Here is a 23,558-nt window from a genome sequence, read left to right on the forward strand (position 1 = left end):
GCACAAACACCCCCAAAACTTCCAGGCAATTTTGGGGTTTACAGCTCCCAAAGGGCTGTAAACCTCCCTTTTTTGGGAGGACCCCCACCTAACCACTCGTTTAGTCTACCTTCTCCTCCACTGCATCTTCACTCTCTCCCAGTGACATTCAGCTCCCCCAAATTACCATCTCTGTATCACCTCCTAACCTGGGCTCCCTCATAGCTCATTCCCCAGTTCTAAGGGAGGGAAAGGCAGCCAGTATGGTTTTATTCCATCACTCACTCACTTACTCACTCACCAAGTTACTTCAGCAAGTCTGCTGGCACTTGGGGGCCCTGACACTGGCCATGCCCCCAGGACACCTGACATTGTTCCACAGCAGTGCTTGTCAGACTGGTTAGTTGGTCACCTCCTGGAGCAACAAGCTGCTGGACAGAGGTGGAGTCCACCAAAATTGAGCAGCAGGGTCCATGATGACAGAAGAGGAAGAGGGAAGGTGAGGTTTTTTATTATTTTCTTCACAATGTGTTTTTCCCAGGGAAGATGATTTGGGCTGTGAGGCGTCTGCATTTCCCACTCCTGGAAGGAGCTTGGATTGTCCCCAACTTACCCATGACATGGGAAGGAATCCTGGGAGCAAGGCCAGGTGGGCACTGCCCCTCACATTCAGAGGCAGGTGACACTATAGAGCCACAACAATCCCAAAGGGCTTGAACAGCCCCAGGATGCCACAGTGAGAGCACTCTACTTCAAACTCAAGGAGAAAACACGTCTCCACTCCTTTTTTTAAGGTATTTTTCCAATAGTTGAGGAGCTGACAGCAAGGGGAAGGGAGCAGGAGACAACAGTGATGCTCAACAAGATCTCACATTTATTAATGAGAAGTGATTAATGGTGAAAAGAAAGGCAACACCCAGTCCTCATTGGCTTAACAAGAAACTGAAACATAGTCACTACACATTTTACAATATTTCTTCCTTGGTTTGTTTGTTTTGGGCTTTTTATTGTCCAAAATTCATTTTCCTGTAAACAAGACAAGTTTTTACCATTGTTCTCAGCTTTCAAAAAATCAAATTCATCCAGACCTAATCTTTAAATCTATATAATGCACAAGAACAGAACATTTCTTAGGACTCCTAGTACTTGACTTTTGAGTAACAAAGGGTCAGAGAAAAATGAACCACCTTTAAGACATAACCTCTTGGACAATTTTCTGTTCAATTCTTCTTAGGCCAAAACCCCAACTTCCTCACAGAATTCCTCCTCTTCTGGTCCGGGGAAAGAAAAAAAAAAAAATAAAGTTACTCCACTTTGCATGGTGGATGCTATAATTCAGTGCTCCAAGTGCAAATATCATAACCAGGGAAGGAGGCCCAACAGGGTGGAAAGAGGAGGAACAATGAGATTTAAAAATTAGACAAAAAAAAAAAGGCATATGCCACTTATGGACTTGAAAATCCAAAAACCATAGTAAAAAGACAAAAACAAAGTGTATGCTCTGAAATCACAACCAAAGCCAAAAGAAATGGGACAGGTTTTACCTCTACACTACCTAGAAGGGATTTTTTTGTAGTTGTTTTTGGTTTTTTTAGTCCTATGTCTTGTGATATTCCAATACTTTTTTTTTTAATTGGAAGTTTGTAAAAGTCTTTTTGAAGTCAAAGGAATTAAGAAAAAAAAGTCCTAATTCTTTCTGGGATACTCTTGCTCCTTTCTCTCTCTGAAAGACAGCTGGGATGCAATCTCTGCAGCAATCTGTGCTGGAGGAATGGCCTTTTACTTGACACGGCCTTGGCGTTCCTGCAAAAAAAGTGAGAGATCATATTAACTGAGAGCAGTTTTATTCACCACTGTTACACATCAGCATTCCAAGACATGGTTCTCCCATGGACCCTGTCCCAGCAAAGCCAGGAAAAGAGCATTGTTCTTGTCAAAAGAAGTGCTGCTACTGCATCCAGTCACTGCAGAGATGTGACGCTGCTGAGGTCAAACAGCTCCTTATTCTCCTTTTTTTATCTCAGGTGATTCACCACCTGCAGAGCTGCATCCAGCTCTGGGGATTCCAACATCAGAAGGATGTGGAACTGCTGGAGGAACTCCAGAGGAGACCACAGAAACACTCTGAGGACTGGAGCCCCTCTGCTCTGGAGATAGGCTGGGGGTGTTCATCCAGGGAGACCTCTGAGGCCCTTTCTGGTGCCTCATGGGGCTCCAAGAGAGCTGGAGAGGAACTTTGGACAAGAGCCTGGAGGGACAGGGCAAGGAGGAATGGCTTCCCACCGCCTGAGGGAAGGGTTAGGTGAGATCTTGGGAAGAAATTCTTCCCTGTGAGGGTGGTGAGACCCTGGCACAGGGTGCCCAGAGAAGCTGTGGCTGCCTCATGCTTTTAAGTGTCCAAGGTCAGGTTGGACAGGGCTTGGAGCAGCCTGGTCTAGAAGAAGGTATATCTGCATTGGAATGAGATGGTCTTTAAGTTCCCTTCCAACCCAAACCATTCCATGATTCTATGAAAAAATACCACCTGAACTCCCACGTAGGCATCAAAGTAGGCTGGAGCTCAAACCCAAGGAGCATTGACATCAGCCTTGATCTGCAGGGACTGAAACAGTCCCAGCCCCCCAGCAGAAAATCTCTCCAATACCCCTGTCACAACTTGATGGTATCTCACTTGAAAAACAAGAACTTCACAGGAATTTCCCACTGACTGCTATCACCCTGGGTTTTCCTCCAGCACTGTAGAAACACCCTGTCCAAACACTTGCACCAGAACAAAGAGGCAGCACAGCACCAAATACACCTAGACACCAAAGGCTGCCACCCACTTTGCTGTTCTCAGCACTCCATGCCCATCTCTTCAGAGTTCTGTTTGGGTTTAATGGAGAAGCTCTCACAGAAGCAGGTCCAGGCTTCCTCAAAGGGTTATGAGGTGTTTGAAGTGTCATTCCCAGATCATAAGACACCACCTCAAAAATGAAACCTGTCAGCAGCCAGAGGGCCCTGAGCTGATGCTTCTCCCTGGCTCTGCCTCTTCCCTGAAGACAGTCAGGTCCCTGTAGTTTAGGCATGACATGCACTGCAGGGCTCCAGCTCCTGTGGAGTGAGCCCATCACCACCTATCTAGTCCAAGAGGTGCCAAGTCCATCCCACTTCCACAGCAAAGCCGTACCTGCAGCAGGTACCCACAGGTACAGCAGGTTTTCCCTCTTCACTCAGAGAGGAGATGCTGTCAGGGCTCTGAACCTAGTACTTTGGTTCAGCTGAGGACGTTTCCCTGCATGTCCCTCTCTGCCTGGAGTCGTATCACCTGAAATAAGGGCAGCAACAGAGTCCCCTGCCTTCTTCCCACGGTCCCATGCTAACCTGCTGATGGGGGGGCACCTTCCCATCTTGGCAGCTCACGCAACCGCTGCCACAAGCACACAGGCTGCTACAGGAAACCCCATCCTTTGCCACTGCTGAATCCAGGGAGACCCCATCCCCAAACAGCTTCAATCCTGGGACAACAGCATGTGCAGCCATCTATCCTTAGAAACCTTCCCAAAAACAGAGGTCTGGTCTCCAGCTTAGAACACCACTGGCTTTAGCCTCAGCCACAGACGCAAAGAGGCTTTACTTCCCATTCCTCTGTAGGATGCAGAGCAAGGCCAGCATGATCCTCTGCTGTCTTCTGGGGACAGGGATCAGACGAAGGCACATGTTCTCATCAAGAACAGTTACCCAAGTAAGTCAATTAAATTCCCCTTTTCCTGTAATTCTGCCCAAGTCGGTTGCAGGTGCTTTCATTGCCAAAACACCACAACAGCACAGCAAAATCCAACCACTAGATTGGGAAGCAGAGCCAGGCCTGAACACAGAGCACAAGAAGCACTGCAGGGAGAGCCACAAATCCAAAGGAAGGTGCCAAGCCCTGTTCCTGGTTCAGCAGCTAGCATGTTATGTTACACAGGGACAGATGGCAATGTCACACATCCCTTTGGAAGCAGCTGCAACTGCCTGAGCTAATGTAACCACTTCCCAAATGCAGACATGGGATAAGCTGGCTGCCATGTTCAATCATGCCCTGTGCATCTCCAGGGCCAGTGTCCTGGGCTGGGACAGTGGCCAAGGTTCCTGCTGTACACATCACCGTGTTAGCTGAGCAGCTGGACTCCAATCAATCACCTCTTCCTGCTGAGAAGATGATGCTGCTCCCAAGGCCTGCATGCAGCTAATAAGGAGCCAACCCCAGGGAAAATCCTCCCCTTAAATACCGATGTGTCAGAACAGAGCCTAGAGCAGATGTCCCCCCATGTCACCAAGCTAGAGAGGGGGCCAAAGTGAACATCTTCACTTCAGACCTGCTGTAAACCAGGACTGGGGGATGGGGTCCCCAAAAGGTCCCCATTCCCCTTCAGTCAAGAGCCTGCCTCAAGGAGCAAGCCAGAGGGGAATGGAGGAAAGGTGGCTGAATATGAAAGGAGGTGGATCCCTGATCCAAAACCACAGAACCTAACTGGTTTGGGCTAGAAGAGAGCTGAAATCTCATCTTGCCATGGGCAGGCACACTTTCCACTAGACCAGGTTCTTCCAGGCCCTGTCCAACCTGGCCTTATACAATTCTGGGGATGGGGCAGCCACAGTTTCTCTAAGCACCCTGTGCCAGAGCCTCACCACACTCCCAGGGAACAATCCCTTCCCAATATCCCACCTGGCAGTGAGAAGCCATTCCCTGTGTTCTGTCCCTCCATTCCTTGTCCAAAGTCCCTCTTCAGCTGTCTTGGAGCCTCTTTGGGCATTAGAAGGGCCTCTAAGGTCCCCCTGGAGCCTTCTCATCTCCAAGTGAACACCTGCAGCTCTCCCAGCCTGGCTCCAGCTCTCGGAGCATCTCTGTGGCCTAGTCTGGACTTTCTCGAGCAGCTCCACATCCTTCTGATGCTGGAATCCCCAGAGCTGGATGCAGCACTGCATGTAAGGTGTCATCTGAGTAGAGCAGAGAGATTCAAGACATCTTGTCCTCAGGAGCATTACAGTGATCATTCAACCACCAGCCAAATCTACCAGAATACACAGCAAAGCTCAACCACATTGCAAACGTTTGTCCTTCCTGGCTCATCCTTGTCCAAATCCACAGGCTATTAACAGTGTGTCACAGCCCACCCAGCTACGCAACAGCCCCGGAAGACAAAGCAGCATCTGCGCACGCAGACTGGGCTTTGCTCTGGGATACGATCTCTGGAAAGCAAAGGGATTCCATCAGGAAGTGTTTTATGTCCTTTGGCTGCACTTTCATTAAACTTGGGTCATATCTTATTGATCCATATGGGAAGAAACAAGAAAGACACCTGCTCAGACTCATCCCCATCCATCAAACCCCTCAGGAAGGGCAAGAGCAGCATGTTATGGAAATGGCTGATTTGTGCCATGGCTCAAATCCTGTGCTGACACAAAGCTCACACAAGGCAAGTGTGCAAACAGGAGCTCTCTCTGATCACACCACTCAAAGCAACTTCAGTCCTGTCACTACTGTCCCCAAGGGCTGCAGCCATGCCACAAGCCAGGCCCTGATAACAGCAACTGAGCAATATGAGATCACCTTATATATTTACACTGCAGGGGAGCCAACAACAAAAGGATCAAATGTTTGCACCTGACAAAATGACAAGGGGAGAGACAACATTGCCCATCTATTCAGAGGCTCTGACCTTGATTGACAACCAAGGTTCAGCATCAACACTCCCAGCAAAGGTAAAGATTTTATTGCCACACCACAGATAGGGAAATAGCCAGACTAAGCCAAAGGAGGACATGGAGAAGAAGCCAGGGCACAGCTCCCAGCTGTGCAGCTTACAAACTCTAGTTTGTTGGGACCTGCCTGAGCTGCAGGCCTGCCTTGGGCAGGCCAGGCCAGGCCAGGCACAGTCTCAGTTTTACCTGAGAAAGTCCTCCAAGCAAAAGGCATCACTCACCCAGTGCCGCCCATAGAGGAAACAGCAGGCAATTCCTTCATTGGAGCAATGGAACTCCCAGTACCATTCCCCAAAATGCTAAGACACCCAATCAGAAAATCCTGAGTTGGACCCACAAGGATCATCAAGTCCAGCTCCTGGCCCTGAACAGGACACAGCACCAATCCCACCCCATGTTAGAGAGCATTGTCCAAATGCTTCTGGAGCTCTGGCAGCCTTGTGGCCCATGACCAACCCCTGGAGAGCCTGTAATCAAACTCTGGCCTTGGTACACACCGACACACACACACACACACATCAAGCACCTCAACAGCCCCGCTCAGCCTGTGATGCTGCACTTCGCTGTTCGATGCAATCCCAGCCAAACAACCCAGCAGGACTTCCATGTGCCCATGCCTCCAAGGCAGACATCTTAGATCACTGCCTCAGAAATCATGACTTACTGCAGCCCATGGCCCTCCCAGCAGGATCTGCTCAAGGAAGACACAGCACAAATGATGGATGATGTATCACTTGTATATTATGCTCCACAAGCAGTCTCAAGTCCCAGTACTTTCAAACCAAACATGATTTTTCCAGTTGTCAGCATTAGAAAGCCATCAGGGTTACCAAAGCTACATCCTTGTCTAGAAAAGGGGATAAAAATCATGTAGTGATCTGCTTATAGCCTGACACCTTCATCCTACTTCCCATTCACTTAATGGGGCTCACCACCAAGGAAGACAGGAAATGAGGCAAATAAAAGTGATTCTTTGTCACAGCAGGACAGGCCTTTTGTTCTACAGATCAAAATCCAACACAGCAAACCCATATATCCACACAACTCTAAACAGAACAAACTCATATCAGTGAACAAGCAGGAGCCAAGAAGAGACATGGCCTTGGACACCTAATTTCCATGTCAGAACAGCCAGCCTGGGACAAGAAGGGCATGAAGACAGCCAAGGCTTTTCCTCTACAGGAGGGTTTACACAAGGTGGTCTGTGCTATTGGATATCCTCAGGCACACTGCTGTTCCCACAATCTTTCCAGGCACCTTTTAAAACTGACTCAATCAATTGCAAAGAACAAACCTCCTCTTAAACATCACATTTAATTGCCTGAATAAAGCAGCCCAATTCCCATAAACATTTCTAATTACTTTCACATAGGAACTCTTGTCCCATGGGGCAGGAAACAGAATTTTGAAAAGCTGAGAACATGCATGAGTATTTAGAGCAAAGGAGACAGAGCAAGCTGGGAGGATTCCCAGTGGCATTCCATGGAAGGACAGCTTGGCTCACAACACAGCCTGGAACTGGACTGGCTGACTTTGGAGCACAAAAAAAATAACACAAGTCCTTTCCAGTCATTAGGAAGAAAGAAAACTCTCCTGGTCTTCAACAACCAGGGAGAATTTTATTCTTCCCCATCACTACAAGGGAAATGCATTTCATTACTTTGGTTACCTTAAGTGATCGCTCAGGCAAGAAGTCTTACCACAAGTGCCACAAAACTCTTCAGAAAAGGAAGGAACTCCACTTTAATGTTTCAAAATCGTCACTGCTTTAGAGTTAAAGCCTTGGCAGTGCCCTCTGTCACACCATGCAGGTGTAATGTCAAGGACAGAAAACCCACAGAGCTTCAGTGGAATTTGTGGCTCCACATACTCATAAAACATCTAGAAAGAGGACTGACCAAGTTTACTGATGATATTAAGCTATTCAGAGTAATAAAAACAGCAGTTGACTAAGTGGACAACTTTGTGAGAAAAAGCTGTGGAACTTTACAGGTACACTTGGTCTACCTGGTTGAGAAAAATTAAACAATACACATGCATAAAATCCCTGCCCTAATCCTAAGAATACAGATTCCAAACTGACCATTAACCATCAGAAACATGATCTGTAATGCCAGAAAACTGACTAACCTGAAGAAAAGCAAATGTCACCCTGAACAAATGTTATACAAACCCAGACAGGATTTATCCTGAGCAGAGTGTAGCTTTGCTCATCTCCACCTCCACAGGCATGAAGCAGAACTGAAAAAGTGTCACAGAAAACCAGGGATGAGCAAGGGACAGAAGCATTTCCATCTGCATTTCCATCTGCATCTGTGCTTTAACTCTCTGGCCTGGAAGACAGATGACTGGAAAGGCAGAGTAGGCACAGAAGAGAGTGAAATAATTGCTCACCATCTTTTCTCACACAAGAAAAAGGGAGAATCATGAGGTAAACTCAAAGCAAATCAAAAGGACACATTTCCCCACACAACACATAAATTAGCTGAAGCACTGTAGATCCTGTGGATGCTCAAGGAGTTCATTGAGATCATGGACAGAAAAGTCATTATTTGAGAAAGACAAAGATACATCCTCGGGGTAATGTAAATTCCAAAGCCAACATATTGTTCAAGGGAAAGAAAACCTTCAGAGATGAATATGTGCCTGTACTGTCCTCACAGGTGTTTGCTCTCAACTGTTATTGCCAGCTGGACACAGGACTTTAAGTGGAAAGAGCAGGGATACCCAAGCAATGTCTCCCTCTGTGCCCAGCAGACATGCAGCTCCTGCAGCCACAGGAGACACACTTACACAGACTTGGATCTGACCAACTGCAGCTGTCCTGGTATTTGAGGCTTAAACACCACCTCCATCCCAAGACAGCAGAGACACTTCATGCTATCACCGCTAAGAAAAGGTGCTAAGAAAAAGACACCACAATATTCTGTATTGAGAATATTCTGTATTGTGAGGGGACAAGAGGAGATCTATTTGCCTGCTTCTGTGAGCCAGGAAGAGTGAATTCACAAGCTCAGGTAGAAGAACCAACACTCCCTATAGCATGTCCCGTCATTTTACAGCCACTTGAAAGGGAACATAAAGCCACATTCACTGGAACAGTTTTGTATTTCACCTTTTTTTTTCCCTCCTTTAAGTGTATCAAGAACATGGCTCTGGAATCAGCTGAACTCCAAATCAGGCTGAAACAGCCAAAAGGCTGATGATCAAGACTTCTCGATTAACTTTATTTTGCAATGATGATTTGGAATTTGGAAATTCTCTGAAGGTATTTTACAGACGGTACCACAAATAACAGAGCTGAGATGGAGAGAGCAGAGCCCTTCCTCACTGTGCATAGATACAAAGAAGGAAACCAAAGAGTGTGGTTTCCTTTCCCCCCAAGATTAGAAACAAAATACAAGCCTTTTAGGTAGATTTTATCTAAATCTTCCAAACTGGGATTACATTACAATAGCTCTGCAGTTAACCACACAAAAAAGCAGCTCAGCATTGTACTTCTAAGAAAAAAAATTCTAATTATACAGAACCAGAAATTTCCAAGTTCTTGCACAAACCCCAAATGGTTCATTATTAACTACTCAAACACACTGTTATATGTCAATTAAAAAGGCTCATACTGGGGACTAGTCACTGAAGGAGTTACGAATAACTTCTAACCTAGCCATCAATTTGGGCAATGACCATCCTTGTTTAACAGGGACTTCCCTAGGAACTGCTGTGCTGGCACTGCTCTGGCTGACAAGCCTCCAGTGGTTTGTACCACTAAGGAACTAATTATTAACTCACAAAGCCGTAAGACAGCACAATTACTACCGGGTACAAACCAGAACATGCAGGAAAATGAGAGGACTAATTGTAGTGAGAGTGACCACAACACAAAACAAGGAGCTTCATGAACCTGAAACAGAAAAAAAGAAAACAGTTTCTTTCAGGCAAAAAGCTGGTGCAGAATTACAGTTTCAATAAGAACAAGGAAGGAACACTGTGCATGGAGCTGTTCTTGATCAACTGCTCACAGAACAATGCACTTCAAGGGTTTTCTTGGGATCCTAATCGGCTTTCAAGCAATGTCTTGTGACCCACTGTACTTCTGCATTAGGGAAAAATCCAGGGAACTGAACCAGACCACGCGCTGGGGTTTCCCTGAACGAAACAGACAGCAAAGAGTCTTGCTTGGAAGATTAGAACTTTTTCTGGGGAAGCAGATGTTAATAAAATAACCTGAAACACATACCTGTGTAAGTTGCTCTTAACCAAGGTGCCAGCAAGTTATCCAGAACTCTTGGAGGAAAAAATAAGAGGAAGAAAACCAAAGCAACCCCTGCTGCTGACAGCTTACACACTCCCTTCTGCATTCCAAGCCCTCCACAGTGCTTCTAGGGAATTTGCCAGCCATACACGCACAATTTATCACAAAACCACAGGCTGGTTTGGGTTGGAAGGGACCTGAAAGCCCATCCCATTCCACTCCCTGCCATGGACAGGGACACCTTCCACTAGACCAGCCAGCTCCAAGCCCTGTCCAGCCTGGCCTTGGATGCTTCCAGGGATCCAGGGGGAGCCACAGCTTCTCTGGGCAACCCCTGCCAGGACCTCAACACCCTTACAGAAATTAATTTCTCCTCAATATCTAATCTGAATCTATCCTATTTCAGTTTAAGGTCATTCCTCCATCTTAATTCATCTGCTGAAGGGAAAAAAAAAGGTTTTTATAAGTTTTAAAACATTAATTTGAAGTCATTCATATGTTCATAATCAATTCAATTAACATATTTATAAGTTAGTTCAGGGTATTCTACAGCTCAGAGCTGAAATCATGCAGCCAAGATAATCTGGAGTGGGGGGACATGAAGCTTTGCCCACACCGAGAGGGCAAGAAGTAGGTTGGGAACAAGTTCACAAGAACAGGGTGTGGAATAAACTCCCCATGGTTGAGGCCATATCTCTAAGAGGTGAGAAACCCCACAGCAGATGGCCTGCACTCTGTCTGGCCCAACACCAATCCCAGTCCTTGAACCCTAGAATGGCCTGGGTTGGAAAGGACCTTATAAATCTTCTAGTTCCAATCCTCTGCCATGGACAGGGATAAAACAATTGAAAAATTTAAACAGTACATCTCAACAGGCCCTTAAACTAACATCAACAAGTCAACTTTAAATACTATTTTATAATATTAACATTACATTAAAATATCATTTTAAAGACTTCTAACACAACACTAGTAGTGAGAGACAGGACTACAAGGCCAGTGCAAGTGGTTTGCCCTTCCACTGCTCTGATTCCACTTCAATTGCAGTGAAAGGGCTCCTAGCCCCCCAGCTGCTCCTGTTTTAGGGATGAGGAAACACAGCTCCCCTGCCTCACAGCAGAAAACACAGATTAGAGCATCAGACAGATTTAAGTCTTCCCTCCAGTTTTCTCCTTTCTTTAGACATAGCTAGAACATGAGCAAAAATCTGTGAGTGCTGTTAAGGGCTGGCTTAAAAATATCGTAAGCACAAAATATTCCTTACAAACAGCCAGCGCCAAGCCACTGGAATAAGCAGGATGGTTTGTTTCCTCCACTCCTGGGCAAATATACAAGCATGGACACAGACCTACAGGATTTAAACAGCCTGGACATAAACTGAAACCATATGCATTGCTGAACAGCATAGCAGAAATTCTGTCTTGGTGTATCAATCAATTAATTTCACTATGGCCACAATCTGGAGCAGAAAACAGCAAATAGCCCTGGGATCACCAAATGAAAGGAACTGTGTGAGTGGAAGGAATGTTCCCTTGCTGCCACAGAGAACAGTTGGCTTTGCCTTGATATGGAATATCCAGGAATTGAATCTTCAAGTCAGAAATACTGTCCTGTGGAACATAGTAAAGCCAAAGCAAATGCAGCATTCTCCAGGACAACTCTAACAGCAGGAGAAAAGAGTGCTGGTCCACCCTATAGGGAATATTCTCCCTCCTCCCCTCTGAAATTACAAATTGGGAAGAAGTAAAAAAGAGCTTTGTAAAATCCATCAGAAAGCATTCATGTATTCCAGTGACTGTAAAATAGCCTGCCCATTTCAAACAGGCTCATACAACACCCCTCAGTTTTCCCTTAAATCACATGTTCCAAGGAGGCAGTGACACTTGCCAGTATTAATACTCCCTTAACCAGCAGACAGCATCAGCTGAGGCACAAAGCAGCACAATTCCAGAAATAACAGATCCAATCTGGCCAATCCGACCTCTGTGTTTTGAGGCTGATCCTCATCATGACAAACCCCACCAAAGCTCTCTCCGTTCTGCACAGCTCAGCTTGACTCAACACTCGAAGTCCCAGTGGACAGTGTCTCTTCCCAGCTGCAAATCTGACCGCTAAACACTCTACACAGCACTGCTTTTCATGATAGCCTTCCTAAAATCCCTGGAACCTGTGAGTAGCCAAATATCTCAAGCCTGGGTGGGCAGAAAGAATCCAAATAAACTTCCCTTGGAGTTTTCCACTGATTGCATTTCCACAAAACACAAGCTGTCAACCTTTCACACCAAGCAGATCATTATGGGAGACCTTTACTACAAGGTCAACGCAGCATTCCTAGAAATCCAAGTGCATGACCACGGGGCAGGGATTGTGTTGTTGTTTTGATTGTTTAAAGCAAAGATAAAATAATTCTTACATGGAAGAAGTCAGTGACAAGCTCTACCATAAAAGCAGCTATTCTGGGTTTCAAGACTGCTCTGGACAGGATTGCACTGCGAGTTGGCTCCACCATTGTGGGTCAGGAGAATATTCAAACCTTTTAAAAAATGGATTAGTAGAACAAAGCAACACATGGAAAAGGAATGGGGATTAGCTTTAGAGGAACAGGATGGGCACAGACAACAGGAAAAGAAAGAGGATTATTTCAGTGTTTTCAACACTAAACTAGCTACCCACCCCTCTCCCTTCACTGGACAATGGAAACAGCATAAACACTATACATTTTTCATATAATTTCTTGGACCTGCTTTAGGGGATTCTGAAGAAGTGACTAAGAATGAGAAGTATAAAAGAATAATCAAGAGTATCCAGACTTTCACAAGTGATCATCCATCTGCTCAGGCAGCAAGCCACAATCAAACTGCAAATGAGACAAAGAGTTGGGCAAGCTGCAGCTGAATGAAACAACTGCAGCTCAGGATAAGTTTGAAGCAAGCCAAACCTTGAAACATTTAAGCTTCAAAGAATCCAACTGCAGAGCATCAACATCTCACACTGTAGGAGAAATAAAAGAGCTGGGAGCAATGGAATTTTCCCAGCACAAAAAGCAGGCAGGGAGCTACTGCCAGACCAGGGTTTTAACTTTCCAGTGCTTCAGTTTTGGTTCCTCATATATTTTTTAAATTCAGGTGATTACTTGAGATGCTTCAAGAAGACAGAGCATGGTTTGGGCTTTTTGGCACCTCTAGTCCCATGGTAGGAATCACTCCAAGAAAAAAGAAAACCCTCCTCCACCAAAAATAACTATTCCTCAATGAAACCATGAAAGAGAAGTTACAGAAACCTTGAACACTGACACTCCAGGCTGTGTCAGTGAATGACTGAGGAGGTGAAACTGTTGCTGTAAGAATGACCAAGGCCCAGAGAGTCACCTCCTCCGTGCGGGATGTTACACAGGCCTGAGCATGAAACACAGGATGAGTAAATAGCAAAGAGCAAACACCAACTGTGTTTACACAGCTCCCTTCTCCTCTGTGAATTTCAAATACCTATAACTAACCTATAACTAAGTTCCTTTGCAGAGAAAGAGTGCTTTCCTAATCAACTACTGCTGCATCCACTAGAACATGGTTCAGAAAGGCAGCACTGGCACTCAGACTATCGCTGCTGCTTTTGACTCTCCACACCAGCATGTCTCAAGAAGCAAGCAAGGGGAGGAGACTTCAAAATGCAACTGAGAAGACGAACAAAGATAGTTTACAGCTTTAAGAAAACTGCTAAGCCTTATTCCTGATTTTCAGACTTTACACAGCAAATGCAGCAGCCTTCCAGAAGAGCCCATCATTCTGTCTGCTTTTCCCACAGCCTTCTGTCTTTTCCTCCTCCTTCTGCTTACCCATACCTAGTATTAAGTCTTTTCATCCATCCATCCCTAACCTGTCCTTAAGAAGCATTTTCCCCTTTCCCCTGCATTCTCCCACTGTGCCAAGGTCTGACTCTCTAACAATGCTAACTGTTGCTCCCTGAAGTCAGGTCTGGAGGGTTTCACAGAATCCCATAAGGATTTAGGTTGGAAAGTACAGATGATCCTGCTCCACCCCTTGCTGTGGGCAGGCACACCTTCCACTAGACCAGGCAACTCCATCCAACCTGGTCTTGAACACATCCACAGATGGGGCAGCCACAGCTTCTCTGGGCCAACCTGTGCCAGAGTCTCCCCACCCTCACAGGGAAGATAGAGGCTGGACAACAAGTGAAACAATTCTAGGAGGTGAAATCACACAAAATAATCAGGTCCTCACAAAACACCAGTTTACACCTTCACACCTTGCCATTTATTATGCCTCCCTTACAGACTTTCACTAAGCACTGCAAGTAACCACATTTGTGCTTAATTATTACAATGTATACGATGCTCCATGTAAAATATATATAAAAAAATTTAAACTGCATTCACTGTCACAGTGAGCAGCTGCAGCTCCTGATTCTGTCTTGGGGAGAAAATTCCCCATTGCTCAAACTGAAGAGTCTTGGGGGGAAAATTCCCCATTGCTCAAACTGAAGAGATCATCAGGAAACTTGGCAAACTCCCAGCCAGCTGTGCTAATGCTAATTTTTATAATTATCGTTTTGATCAAACATAAGCCAAATCCACATTGAGGGAAAGGACAGCCCCTGGTGACTTTACAGCTGAACCCAAGTAAGATTCAAAGCCCACTGGCTCCTGAATTTGGGGCAGGATTTTCAATTAATGCATCGTTAAGGAGTAGATGATGACAGGAAGATTTGAGAGCAGCTGCAAGGCAAGTTGGGAGCTCAGCTCATGTACCACACTGCTGGCAGCAACATGCAGGTGACAGCCCACCATGGCCCCAAAGAGAGCAAGGAGGAGCACAGCGACCACGTCCACAGGACAAGCAGGCATGGACTTCAATCGCAGCGAGGGAGATTTAGGTTGGGCATTAGACAAAGCCTCCTTACAGGAAGGATAATTAAGGAGAGGGATAGATTGCCTGGGGAGGGACAGGAACTGCTGTTCCTGGAGGTTTTACAAGTGGAGGGAGACATCTGTCATGCTGACCCCACTGTGGCCAGGGGGTGGATTAGCAGCCATTCTAAGACCCAGCTCTGGTTTCTAACAACTTCCCAAATGCCTTGCTGGTCTCCAGCTTCAAACTGCTCTGATCCAGGAGCTGATAATGGCACAGAAATACATTTTGTTTACATCACAGCACTTGGCAAAGGCTGAGATTCAGCATTACCAACACACTGTCAATCGCAGGTGGGGCCTGGGCAAGGCTTCTCACCCCACTCTGCCAAGTGCTGGCACCTATTTCATAGAATCATGGAACAATTTTGATTGGAAGAGATGTTAAAGATCATCTAATTCTAACTCATGGGCAGGACACCCTCTGCTAGACCAGGCAGCTCCAAGCCCCAACCAACCTGGCCTTGGACACTTCCAGGGATGGGGCAGCCACAGGTTCTCTAGGCAACCTGTGCCAGGGCCTCACCACCCTCGCAGGGAGCAATTTTCTTCTAATATCCAATCAAAATATATTCTCTCAATTTAAAGCCATTCCCCCTTGTCCTGTCTCTGCAGGCCCTCGTAAATAGTCTCACTTCGTCTTTCCTGAGCTTCCATCAGGCACTAGAAGATCACAATTAGGTCACCCCAAAGCCTTCTCTTCTCCTGGCATAACAATCCAAATTCTCTTAGTCTTTCCTCACAGGAGAGGTACTCAATCCCTCTAATCACCTTGGTGGCTTCTCTAGACACACTTCCCCGCAAAGTCAGGCTACTATTTGGGTGTGGGTTCCAGGTATGAGGAGGCAGATAGCCAAAAGGCAGGCTAATATCCGCAAGTCCACACCCCAGAGTTTGTCCAGTGCAAGGCAGCGCCCACCACCTCTTGCCCTGCAGAACTCAGACAAGACACACAAACATGTTACCTTTTTAACATTTTCCTCCTCCTCTTGGCGTTTCTCATAGTGTGAGAAGTCATCAAAGATGGAGGTGGTGTGCTTGTAGGTGGCAATAATTTTCAACACCTGCTTAGCCTTTTCCAGAGGCACCTCCTGAGTGTCCCTGGAGTTGGTCACTGGTTTATTCTCGTTGTTCTCTAGGCGGATGTGTCGCAGCTGGCTGTTGGGAACGTCCTTCACAAAAATCCACCTGACATCAAAACGTCCCTTCCATTTGTCCTGGGACCACACACCTGCACAGGTGTTATAGTCCACAGCAGATTTCATTTCTGCTACGCCGCAGAAGTGACCACTACCGTTGACACTGAACAGTAAGTATACGGGGCCCTTCCCATTCATGGAGCGATAGGCTGCATCCAGTCTCTTGTTGCCATGCTCCGTACTGCACCAGATATTGTATTTAATGGAACGGTGGATATCGTCCTCAGAGTAACTCTTAATGATGAAAACCCGCCCATGCTTTGGGTTCCAGTCAAAATCCTTGGGGTTATAGTTGTTAACAGATCTCAACTTCTCCAAGACTGGGTGTGGCTCAGAAGGAGAACCAGAACTGGCCTGAGCCTGTCCCACTCCGTTACCATCCACTCCATTCTGGCCGAAGCCGTTGCCACGATTCCGAGGGGCGACCCAGCGGGTAGGCTGTGCCGGTGGCACAGGCAGTGGGGCTGGCGGTGGCAGTGCCTGTGGCTGCTGCCCACCTGGAGTCTGGGTAACCGGTGGGCTACTACTGATCTGTTGGCCATGGGGCTGTGGAGACACCTGTGGTGGCTGCTGAGCAAGATTCTGGACCAAGGTCTGTGATGGGGCTTTTGCCACTGGCCCTTTGTTATCCCAAGTTCCGATATCCATGTTATGTTTTATGGGAGGTGGCGGAAGACTTGGCCCTGCAATGCCATTCTTGGCCTTCAGCTTGGGCTGCTGCTTGGCAGGTTTGCTGGCAATGTCAGCCCATGAGGTCGGCTTTGGTGGTGTAATTGTTGCGGGAGGCAAACTGTTGGACGTCACAATGTTACTGGTGATAGATCCGCTCCCCACGGCTGAGCCGATGACTTTCGGGACGCTGCTCGCCACATCCGTGCTGCCCAGCTTGAGGGCTGCCATGCCCTGGTCAATAGTGTTCATGCCAGGAGCCTTGTTGAGGGTCTCATTGGCAAAGGCTGACTGCCCATCGATCATGGCCCCTCCCAGTGAGCTGGGAGCATAGGCATAGTTGCTGCTATAGCCAGAGCTTTGAGTGGATTGTCCCTGAGAATTGTTATTCCCCCAAGCTGAAAAGTCAATCCCACTTGGAAAGAAGTTAAAGCCGTGCTGCCCAAGGAATGGAGTGCTGCCAAGGGCCCCTGGCTGCCCGAACATGGCATCGGGAAGGAAGTGAGGCTCCCCATTGCTTAGCTGTCCATATGAGGTCAGGTAGGGCATGGGGGGGTCTCCCCCTGTGGACCAGGCAGCTTCACCTAAGGAGTAGGAGAATCCAATGGAGGGACTGAAGTAGCTTGGTAAGTAGGAATCAGACATTGCAGTGTATGCATTATTCTGAAAGAAAACCACAAAAACATAAGCACTGAATTGTTAGAAGGAGTTGAACCAATTTTAAGGGACCAGGAGTAAAGGCGCCTTAGACTTACCCATGCCCTACTCCTTCCTACTTTAGGACTGGGCAGATAAATAGGCCCAGCCTTGAACACCTCCTTTGTTAGAAGGGCTCTAAAATCTGTTCCATTGCCAGAAAGGTTAAAGACAAAGGCTAAGAAAGGTTAAAGACAAAGCTTCTCATGCCAAGAGGGAAGTGTGTGGTGTTCCTGACATACACTGGACACTGGGAATCCCCGGAGCTCCTGCTCAGGCTATAAATCCAGTATCTTGCACCCAAATATCATCTTCTGCTAGTAGCTACCTCCAACAAGGATTTTTCCTGCTTGTGTAACATACTTAACCCATATTAGGGGGTTCCAGGGAGGATCTGGGGAAAGAATGCAGAGAGAAGGGGAATAAGAAAGAAAAGGATCCAGAAGAAACACATAGTGAAAATCACAAGTGTCCCTGATTGCTTTCCTTAAACTTACTAGCCATGAAAACAGATTTATTCCTACAATTTAAAGTTCCACACTTCACAATATTCCAAGCAATTGCAAACAAACGGGGATTTAAGGCCTATTCCTCAAAACACAAACTCCTCCAGTGCTGTGGGTACACACTGAAAATTACCTGAAAATGGGAAGTAATCAACAGAAGCCTTTTGCAGCACAGTGACAGCATCAGCACAAGCAGGTTTCAAATCCAGAGAAGAAAAAAAAAAACCACCGCCTCCATGACTTGATCTCCCTTTTAACATCCAAGTAGCCTTTAGGTTACAAAAAACAAATGCCTAATTTGACAATTAGGGAAGTCTCAGACATCCCCAAGATTTGCTTACATGAAAAACATCTGTCATTTCCCATTCAAACCCAGGTCCCCTCTGGGGAGTGGTTTCAGTCCTGCTAATGGGCATCATCCTGAGTAATTTGAACCTGTGAGCAGCAGCCTCGCCTGCCCAGCCCCTAAGACACCAGCCCAGTACAGACGAGATCAAAGGTGCATTCAGTTCCCAGCTAAAAGCTTGGCTTGCAGCAGGCTCTGCTCCATTTTTCGTTGAATCACGTACTCACGTGTGAAGCACAGCTCCCAGAGGATTTTATGTCACGCTGAAATCCAGGGAGTCTCTCAAGATGGCTGTGGCACTCTCCAGAAATAGCTGGTTTGCCACTACCTTCCACTTACAGGAGAGCAACAGGTTTGGGGCTAACAAACCCCCAACTTTACAGAAATTAATAGGAATTATTTAACACCATGTGTTCAGAGACAAGATTTCTGTGGTACTGCCTGAAAACTCAAAAGATGCTCTGTTCAACCTTTGATTTCACAAACGTCTCCCAAAAGCAAATTAGTAAAAAAACTCACTCTCATCCAGGGTTTTACTAACTGAGGAACTCAGTCCTGCTAAACCCAGGACTCAATATGTCCAAAAGCATCAACACTGACACTAACTTGTAAGACAAATGAAACTTAAACTTCCTATTACTATTTTGAGACACTAAAATCACTTCATAAGTTTATTGCCTCAATGATAAGAGTAATATTTTCTCTCCTGAACTCAGCTTTAAAGAAACAGGAACATGCCAGCCCATCCCTAATCCTGAGGCACAGCCTCTCTCCACAAGACGACTCAAAGCACATCACTGTCAGATTAAAAAAAAAAAAAAAAAAAATCTTTCTTCTTGCCAGCTCAAAATATTTTCCCACTGGTCAATTATGTCCAACTTTGACATATCTAACACAGGGCACATTAAGCTATGACCTGTAGAATACTAAGCACCTGCATACAGGTAGTAAGAGAGCAGAGTAGTTCAAGAGTTGAGCACAGGCAGCTCAGAGCAGATTTGGGACACAGTCACTGCTGTTGTCCACCTGAACGTCTTCAACACTGCTTTGTTATCAAACACAGCACCTCACTCTGCTCCCCTGCCCTCACACAACTGACACACTTGCTGATTACCATGCAAATAAAACAATACCAACTACTCATTCTCTCCATGACTAAGACTCTTCGCACAGTTATTTCCTCAAATTCACCGTTCCTCTTCACCTCAGACCAAGGCTCTTAGTGAGCCGTGCTGTTGAGCCTTTGGATTTTAAAGGGTTAAAAATCATTTACTGTGTATCTGAGCTTTAAAATACACAGTAACCTCCTGGGAACTGAAAAGTAACAGTCATACCTGAAAGAGCAGGTGGGGAAAATAAGGAGCAGTGAAACTTTACAACATGGTTCCCTCACGGGTGTGTGGAGAGCTCAGGAATCAACTCCAAAACTCATTTACTTCAATTATTCAGAGCAGTTTCTCTAACTCCCTTTCCCATCTCCACCAAAGAGGTTTACCCCTGGATACCTATGTATTTTTGCCTCCCTCCAGACCGAGCTCTGGAGGTTTTGGAATTCTACACAGCACAACAAGGAAAAGTCTTACTCAACTCAAAGGTTCTACTCCAAGTTAACTTGGTGGTTTCACCTTCTCTGGCTCAGTTTCTGCCTCCTGGGGCACATACAACCACTTCCTTATTTTTAAAATGAATTTTTAACAGCCTGAGACACACTGAAAGAAATTAAAGATCCAGAAATACTTCATCAAAACATGTAAAGGAGAATAAAATACGGTGTTGCTTCAAAATTATAGTAACCCTTTTTGTCTTTGGGAAATTAAATAAAACTGCAGTTTGTATGAAGAACATCCATATTCAGAAAGAAGCTGGGAATTAGGGATGTTGATAGCTGAGAAAGGAAAAAACCAGCATTAAACGACAGCTACTAGGAAAGCAACTGCTTTTATTCAAGACTTGAGAAAGCAATAACGTTCTCTCACCCTATGAAGGCTGAATTTAGGCTTGTAACTTTTCAGGGGGTTGAATGCAGTGAGTTGTCTTGATGGACAGGCTGAATTCTGAAGATTATGAACAGCTGACAGACAAAGAATACTTATCCTCAGATCTTTGGCACAAACTAGGAAAACACTTGCTGAAAATTTAACTGAGACAGTAACCTGTTCATGTGTTCCACAGTAACCTGTTCATGTGTTCCAATAAAACATGCATCACATTTACATGAGAAAAATAATGTACTGAAAAATAAAAATATGCAAAAATACAGCAAGGGGAAACCAGAACAGCTTATATTTACTGATCACAACTGGAAAGAGAAGGCAAGAGAACAACCTGTCTGCTCCAGTGCTATTACAGATGTTTATCTATGTACTCACTTGTACATCTAATCAGCTGAACTCCATCTGTTCTGTGTCACTCCCCTGCAGCTCACTACAGAAAACAAACACCAGTTAACAGTGGTGTTACTCGAAGAGAAAGTGAAGAGGAAAAGTAGCTGCAAGTTTGACTTCCAGGATCTAGTCACAAAGCTCCAAAACTGTCTGGCTCAACTTCTCAGAAAGTCTCAACATTTGTATCACATGTGGGCTCTGGGTTTGGGGTTTTTTTGTGTAAAACAGAGAAATCCCCCTGATAGGCATCATCAGTTGACTTGGTGTTGAGGTAAGAAGGTTGATCTGATGCTCTGAAAGGTGCAGTAGCCTGCTGTGCAGCAACTTCACAACCCAACTCAGCACATTTCTCTGGTGTAAAGAACCAGAAACCAACACAGTCACAACACTAAAACTGAAAGAGCAGAAATTGTGACTTTGAGACAGTCACGTTGAAAAAAAAGAGCTGGACACCAACTCCAGGAAGTTCTCAAAAAGTTGCTAAAAACCTTCCTACCTCACCCACCACAATCTAAGGGCAGTCAATGTTTTCTACCATCAGAAATGCAGATATAGGATAGAATATTAGTTCAGGCAGCTGGCAAACATCGAAATGCAATCAGTGGAGATGGGGAACATAAAGGAGGCCAAACTTCCCTCCACTGGAGCAGCAGGAAACCTTGCTGCTCTTCGTCCTCCTGCCTGCAACAGGTACTCACCGGGCGAGCCTGGGGACTCAGGTAGGGCTCAAAGTCATCATCATTCAACCCATCTTTCTGGTGCACAGAGCCGTTTTGCACTGAGAAGAGATGTGTAAAGTTAGAAAGACCTAGGCAATAAGCTCCCATTATTATGGGCTTAAAGCATTTAAAGCCAAACCCTAGAATATAATAAACTTCTGCCAATTCTAACACACCACGCTCAGCCCACGGCACACAGACACTTTCCCACCGCACAGGCATCACCTGCAAACTATCCCCAGCCCAGCAGCCAGGCCTGGTCGCGGGGTTTATTTCCCTCCCGGCAGAGGGATCCTCCCTCTCCCAACTAGGCCCGCCCGGCCCCCCGGGATCTCACCTTTGTTGCCTTGGCCCTTGGGTCTCTGGCGCGCCAGCAGCGAAGTGGGGAAAGAAAAAGGGAAAGCGGTGAGTCAGAGGAACAGACCCGGCTCGGGTGAGGATACAGACCCGGCCCAGTGAGGGGAGAACAGAGCTGGGGAGGGTAAACAGACCCGGCCAAGAGAGGGGAGGACAGATCTGGGGTGGGTAAACAGACCCGTCAGAGCAGGGAAAGCCAAGGCCCGGCAGGGACAGACCCGGCCCGGGGAGGGGAGAGATCCGGCCCGGCAGGGTCGAGCCCTGCGGGGACAGGCCCGACCCGGCCGCATCACAATGGAGCCCGGCCATGCGACGGGAGAGGAGTGAGGCCGCAGCCGCCGCCCGGCCCGGGGCGCAACCCGTTAGGCCCAGAGCTGCGGCCTCGCCCAGCAGGGGCGTCCCGGTATCGGCGGGGGGACTCCTACCTGCTCCAGAAGGCTGCTAGCCGACATGGCTCCGCGGCGGGGCTGCAGGCGAGGCGGGGCGGGGCGGGGCGGGAGGCGGCGGCGCTTTGTCCGGGCCCGGCGGGCTCGGGGCGGCCCTGGCGGACTCGGGGCGGCCGCCGGCAGGGCGGGGGGACGCTCTATCCCACCATCTCCACCCCACCCCCTCGGCCGCGCGTCTCTATGGCCCGGGCCCGCCGCCTCGCGCTCCCCCCGCCCGGTCACGCGGCACCGCGCGTACCCAGGCACAATGGCGGGAAATAGGGGGGAAAGCGCGGGGGGGGGGGGGGGGGGAGGGGGGGGAGGGGGGATGGGGGGAGGGTTGGGGGCGCAGTGCATGCCGGGACGGCGGAGGACTGCGGTGGGGGGAGCAGCGCCCCCATTCGACTGGAAGTGGGAGACCTCTTAAAGGGCAAGGCGGCCTCGCTGAGGTTCTAAGGCAAAAAATGGCAAATTCGGGGCCCGGCTGCGGGCTCAGCCCAACCTCATCCTGTCGCGCGCGGCATTTTAGCTCCCCCCGTCCCCAGTCCAGCACTCCAGGGTGCACAGAACCCAGGGAACATCGCAGTCCCATGGGACCCCCACCCAGGTCAAGGGGGCTACCTGGGTGCTGGGTAAGTGTACAGCGATCAGGGAGTGCAGAGTCACTCCCACTTTCTGGCCAAAAGACACAAACAGCTCCAGCAGGGACCTGACAGGATCTGCTGTATGCCTGGATTGGGGAAGGGGGTCCCCAAAAGGTCCCCATTCCCCTTCAATCATGGGCCTGAGGAAGCCAGAGGAGAATGGAGGGAAGCTGGCTGGATGTGGAAGGAGGTGGATCCCTGATCCAAAACCACAGAATCCCAGACTGGTTTGAGCTGGAAGAGACCTGAAAGCTCATCTTGTCGTACTCCCTGCCGTGGGCAGAGACACCTTCCACTGTCCCAGGCTGCTCCAAGCCCCATCCAACCTGGCCCTGGACACTGCCAGGGACCCAGGGGCAGCTACAGCTTCTCTGGGCACCCTGTGCCAGAGCCTCCCCACCCTCACAGGGAAAAATTCTTTCCCATAACTCCGTCTAACCCTGCCCTCTGGCAGTGGGAAGCCATTACTCTTTGTTCTGTTCCTCCAGACCCTTTGTCAAAGTTCCCCTCCAGCTTTCTTGGAGCCCCTTTAGGCACTGGAAGGGGCTCTAAGAGTCTCCCCAGAACCTTCTCTTCTCCAGGCTGAGCATCAGATCTGGCTCCCACAACTGTTCCCACCTCCACTCCAAGCCAGGAAGCACTTCCCAGAGGCCAATGTCAGAGCAGCAGCAACCACCCCTCAAAAACTGAGGTTCAGGAGTCCCTGCCCATCCCCTGCTCTCCCGAAGGCA

General features: G+C 47.5%; 1 protein-coding gene across 1 annotated transcript; it reads right to left on the reverse strand.

Moving 5' to 3' along the window:
- Nucleotides 1-830: 830 nt before the first annotated feature.
- Nucleotides 831-22,489, reverse strand: YTHDF2 (YTH N6-methyladenosine RNA binding protein F2). The gene is made up of 5 exons (XM_071453334.1): nucleotides 22,184-22,489; nucleotides 21,739-21,763; nucleotides 21,381-21,460; nucleotides 15,848-17,413; nucleotides 831-1,782 (listed from the first exon to the last, which is right to left on the reverse strand). Exons 1-5 carry the CDS (start codon nucleotides 22,208-22,210, stop codon nucleotides 1,759-1,761), a joined length of 1,722 nt encoding a protein of 573 aa, XP_071309435.1. The 5' UTR covers nucleotides 22,211-22,489; the 3' UTR covers nucleotides 831-1,758.
- Nucleotides 22,490-23,558: the final 1,069 nt, after the last annotated feature.

This window comes from Agelaius tricolor, unplaced genomic scaffold, assembly GCF_023055355.1.
Source record: "Agelaius tricolor isolate 1412-34295 unplaced genomic scaffold, bAgeTri1.0.p SCAF_36, whole genome shotgun sequence".
Classification (NCBI taxonomy): Eukaryota; Metazoa; Chordata; class Aves; order Passeriformes; family Icteridae; genus Agelaius; species Agelaius tricolor.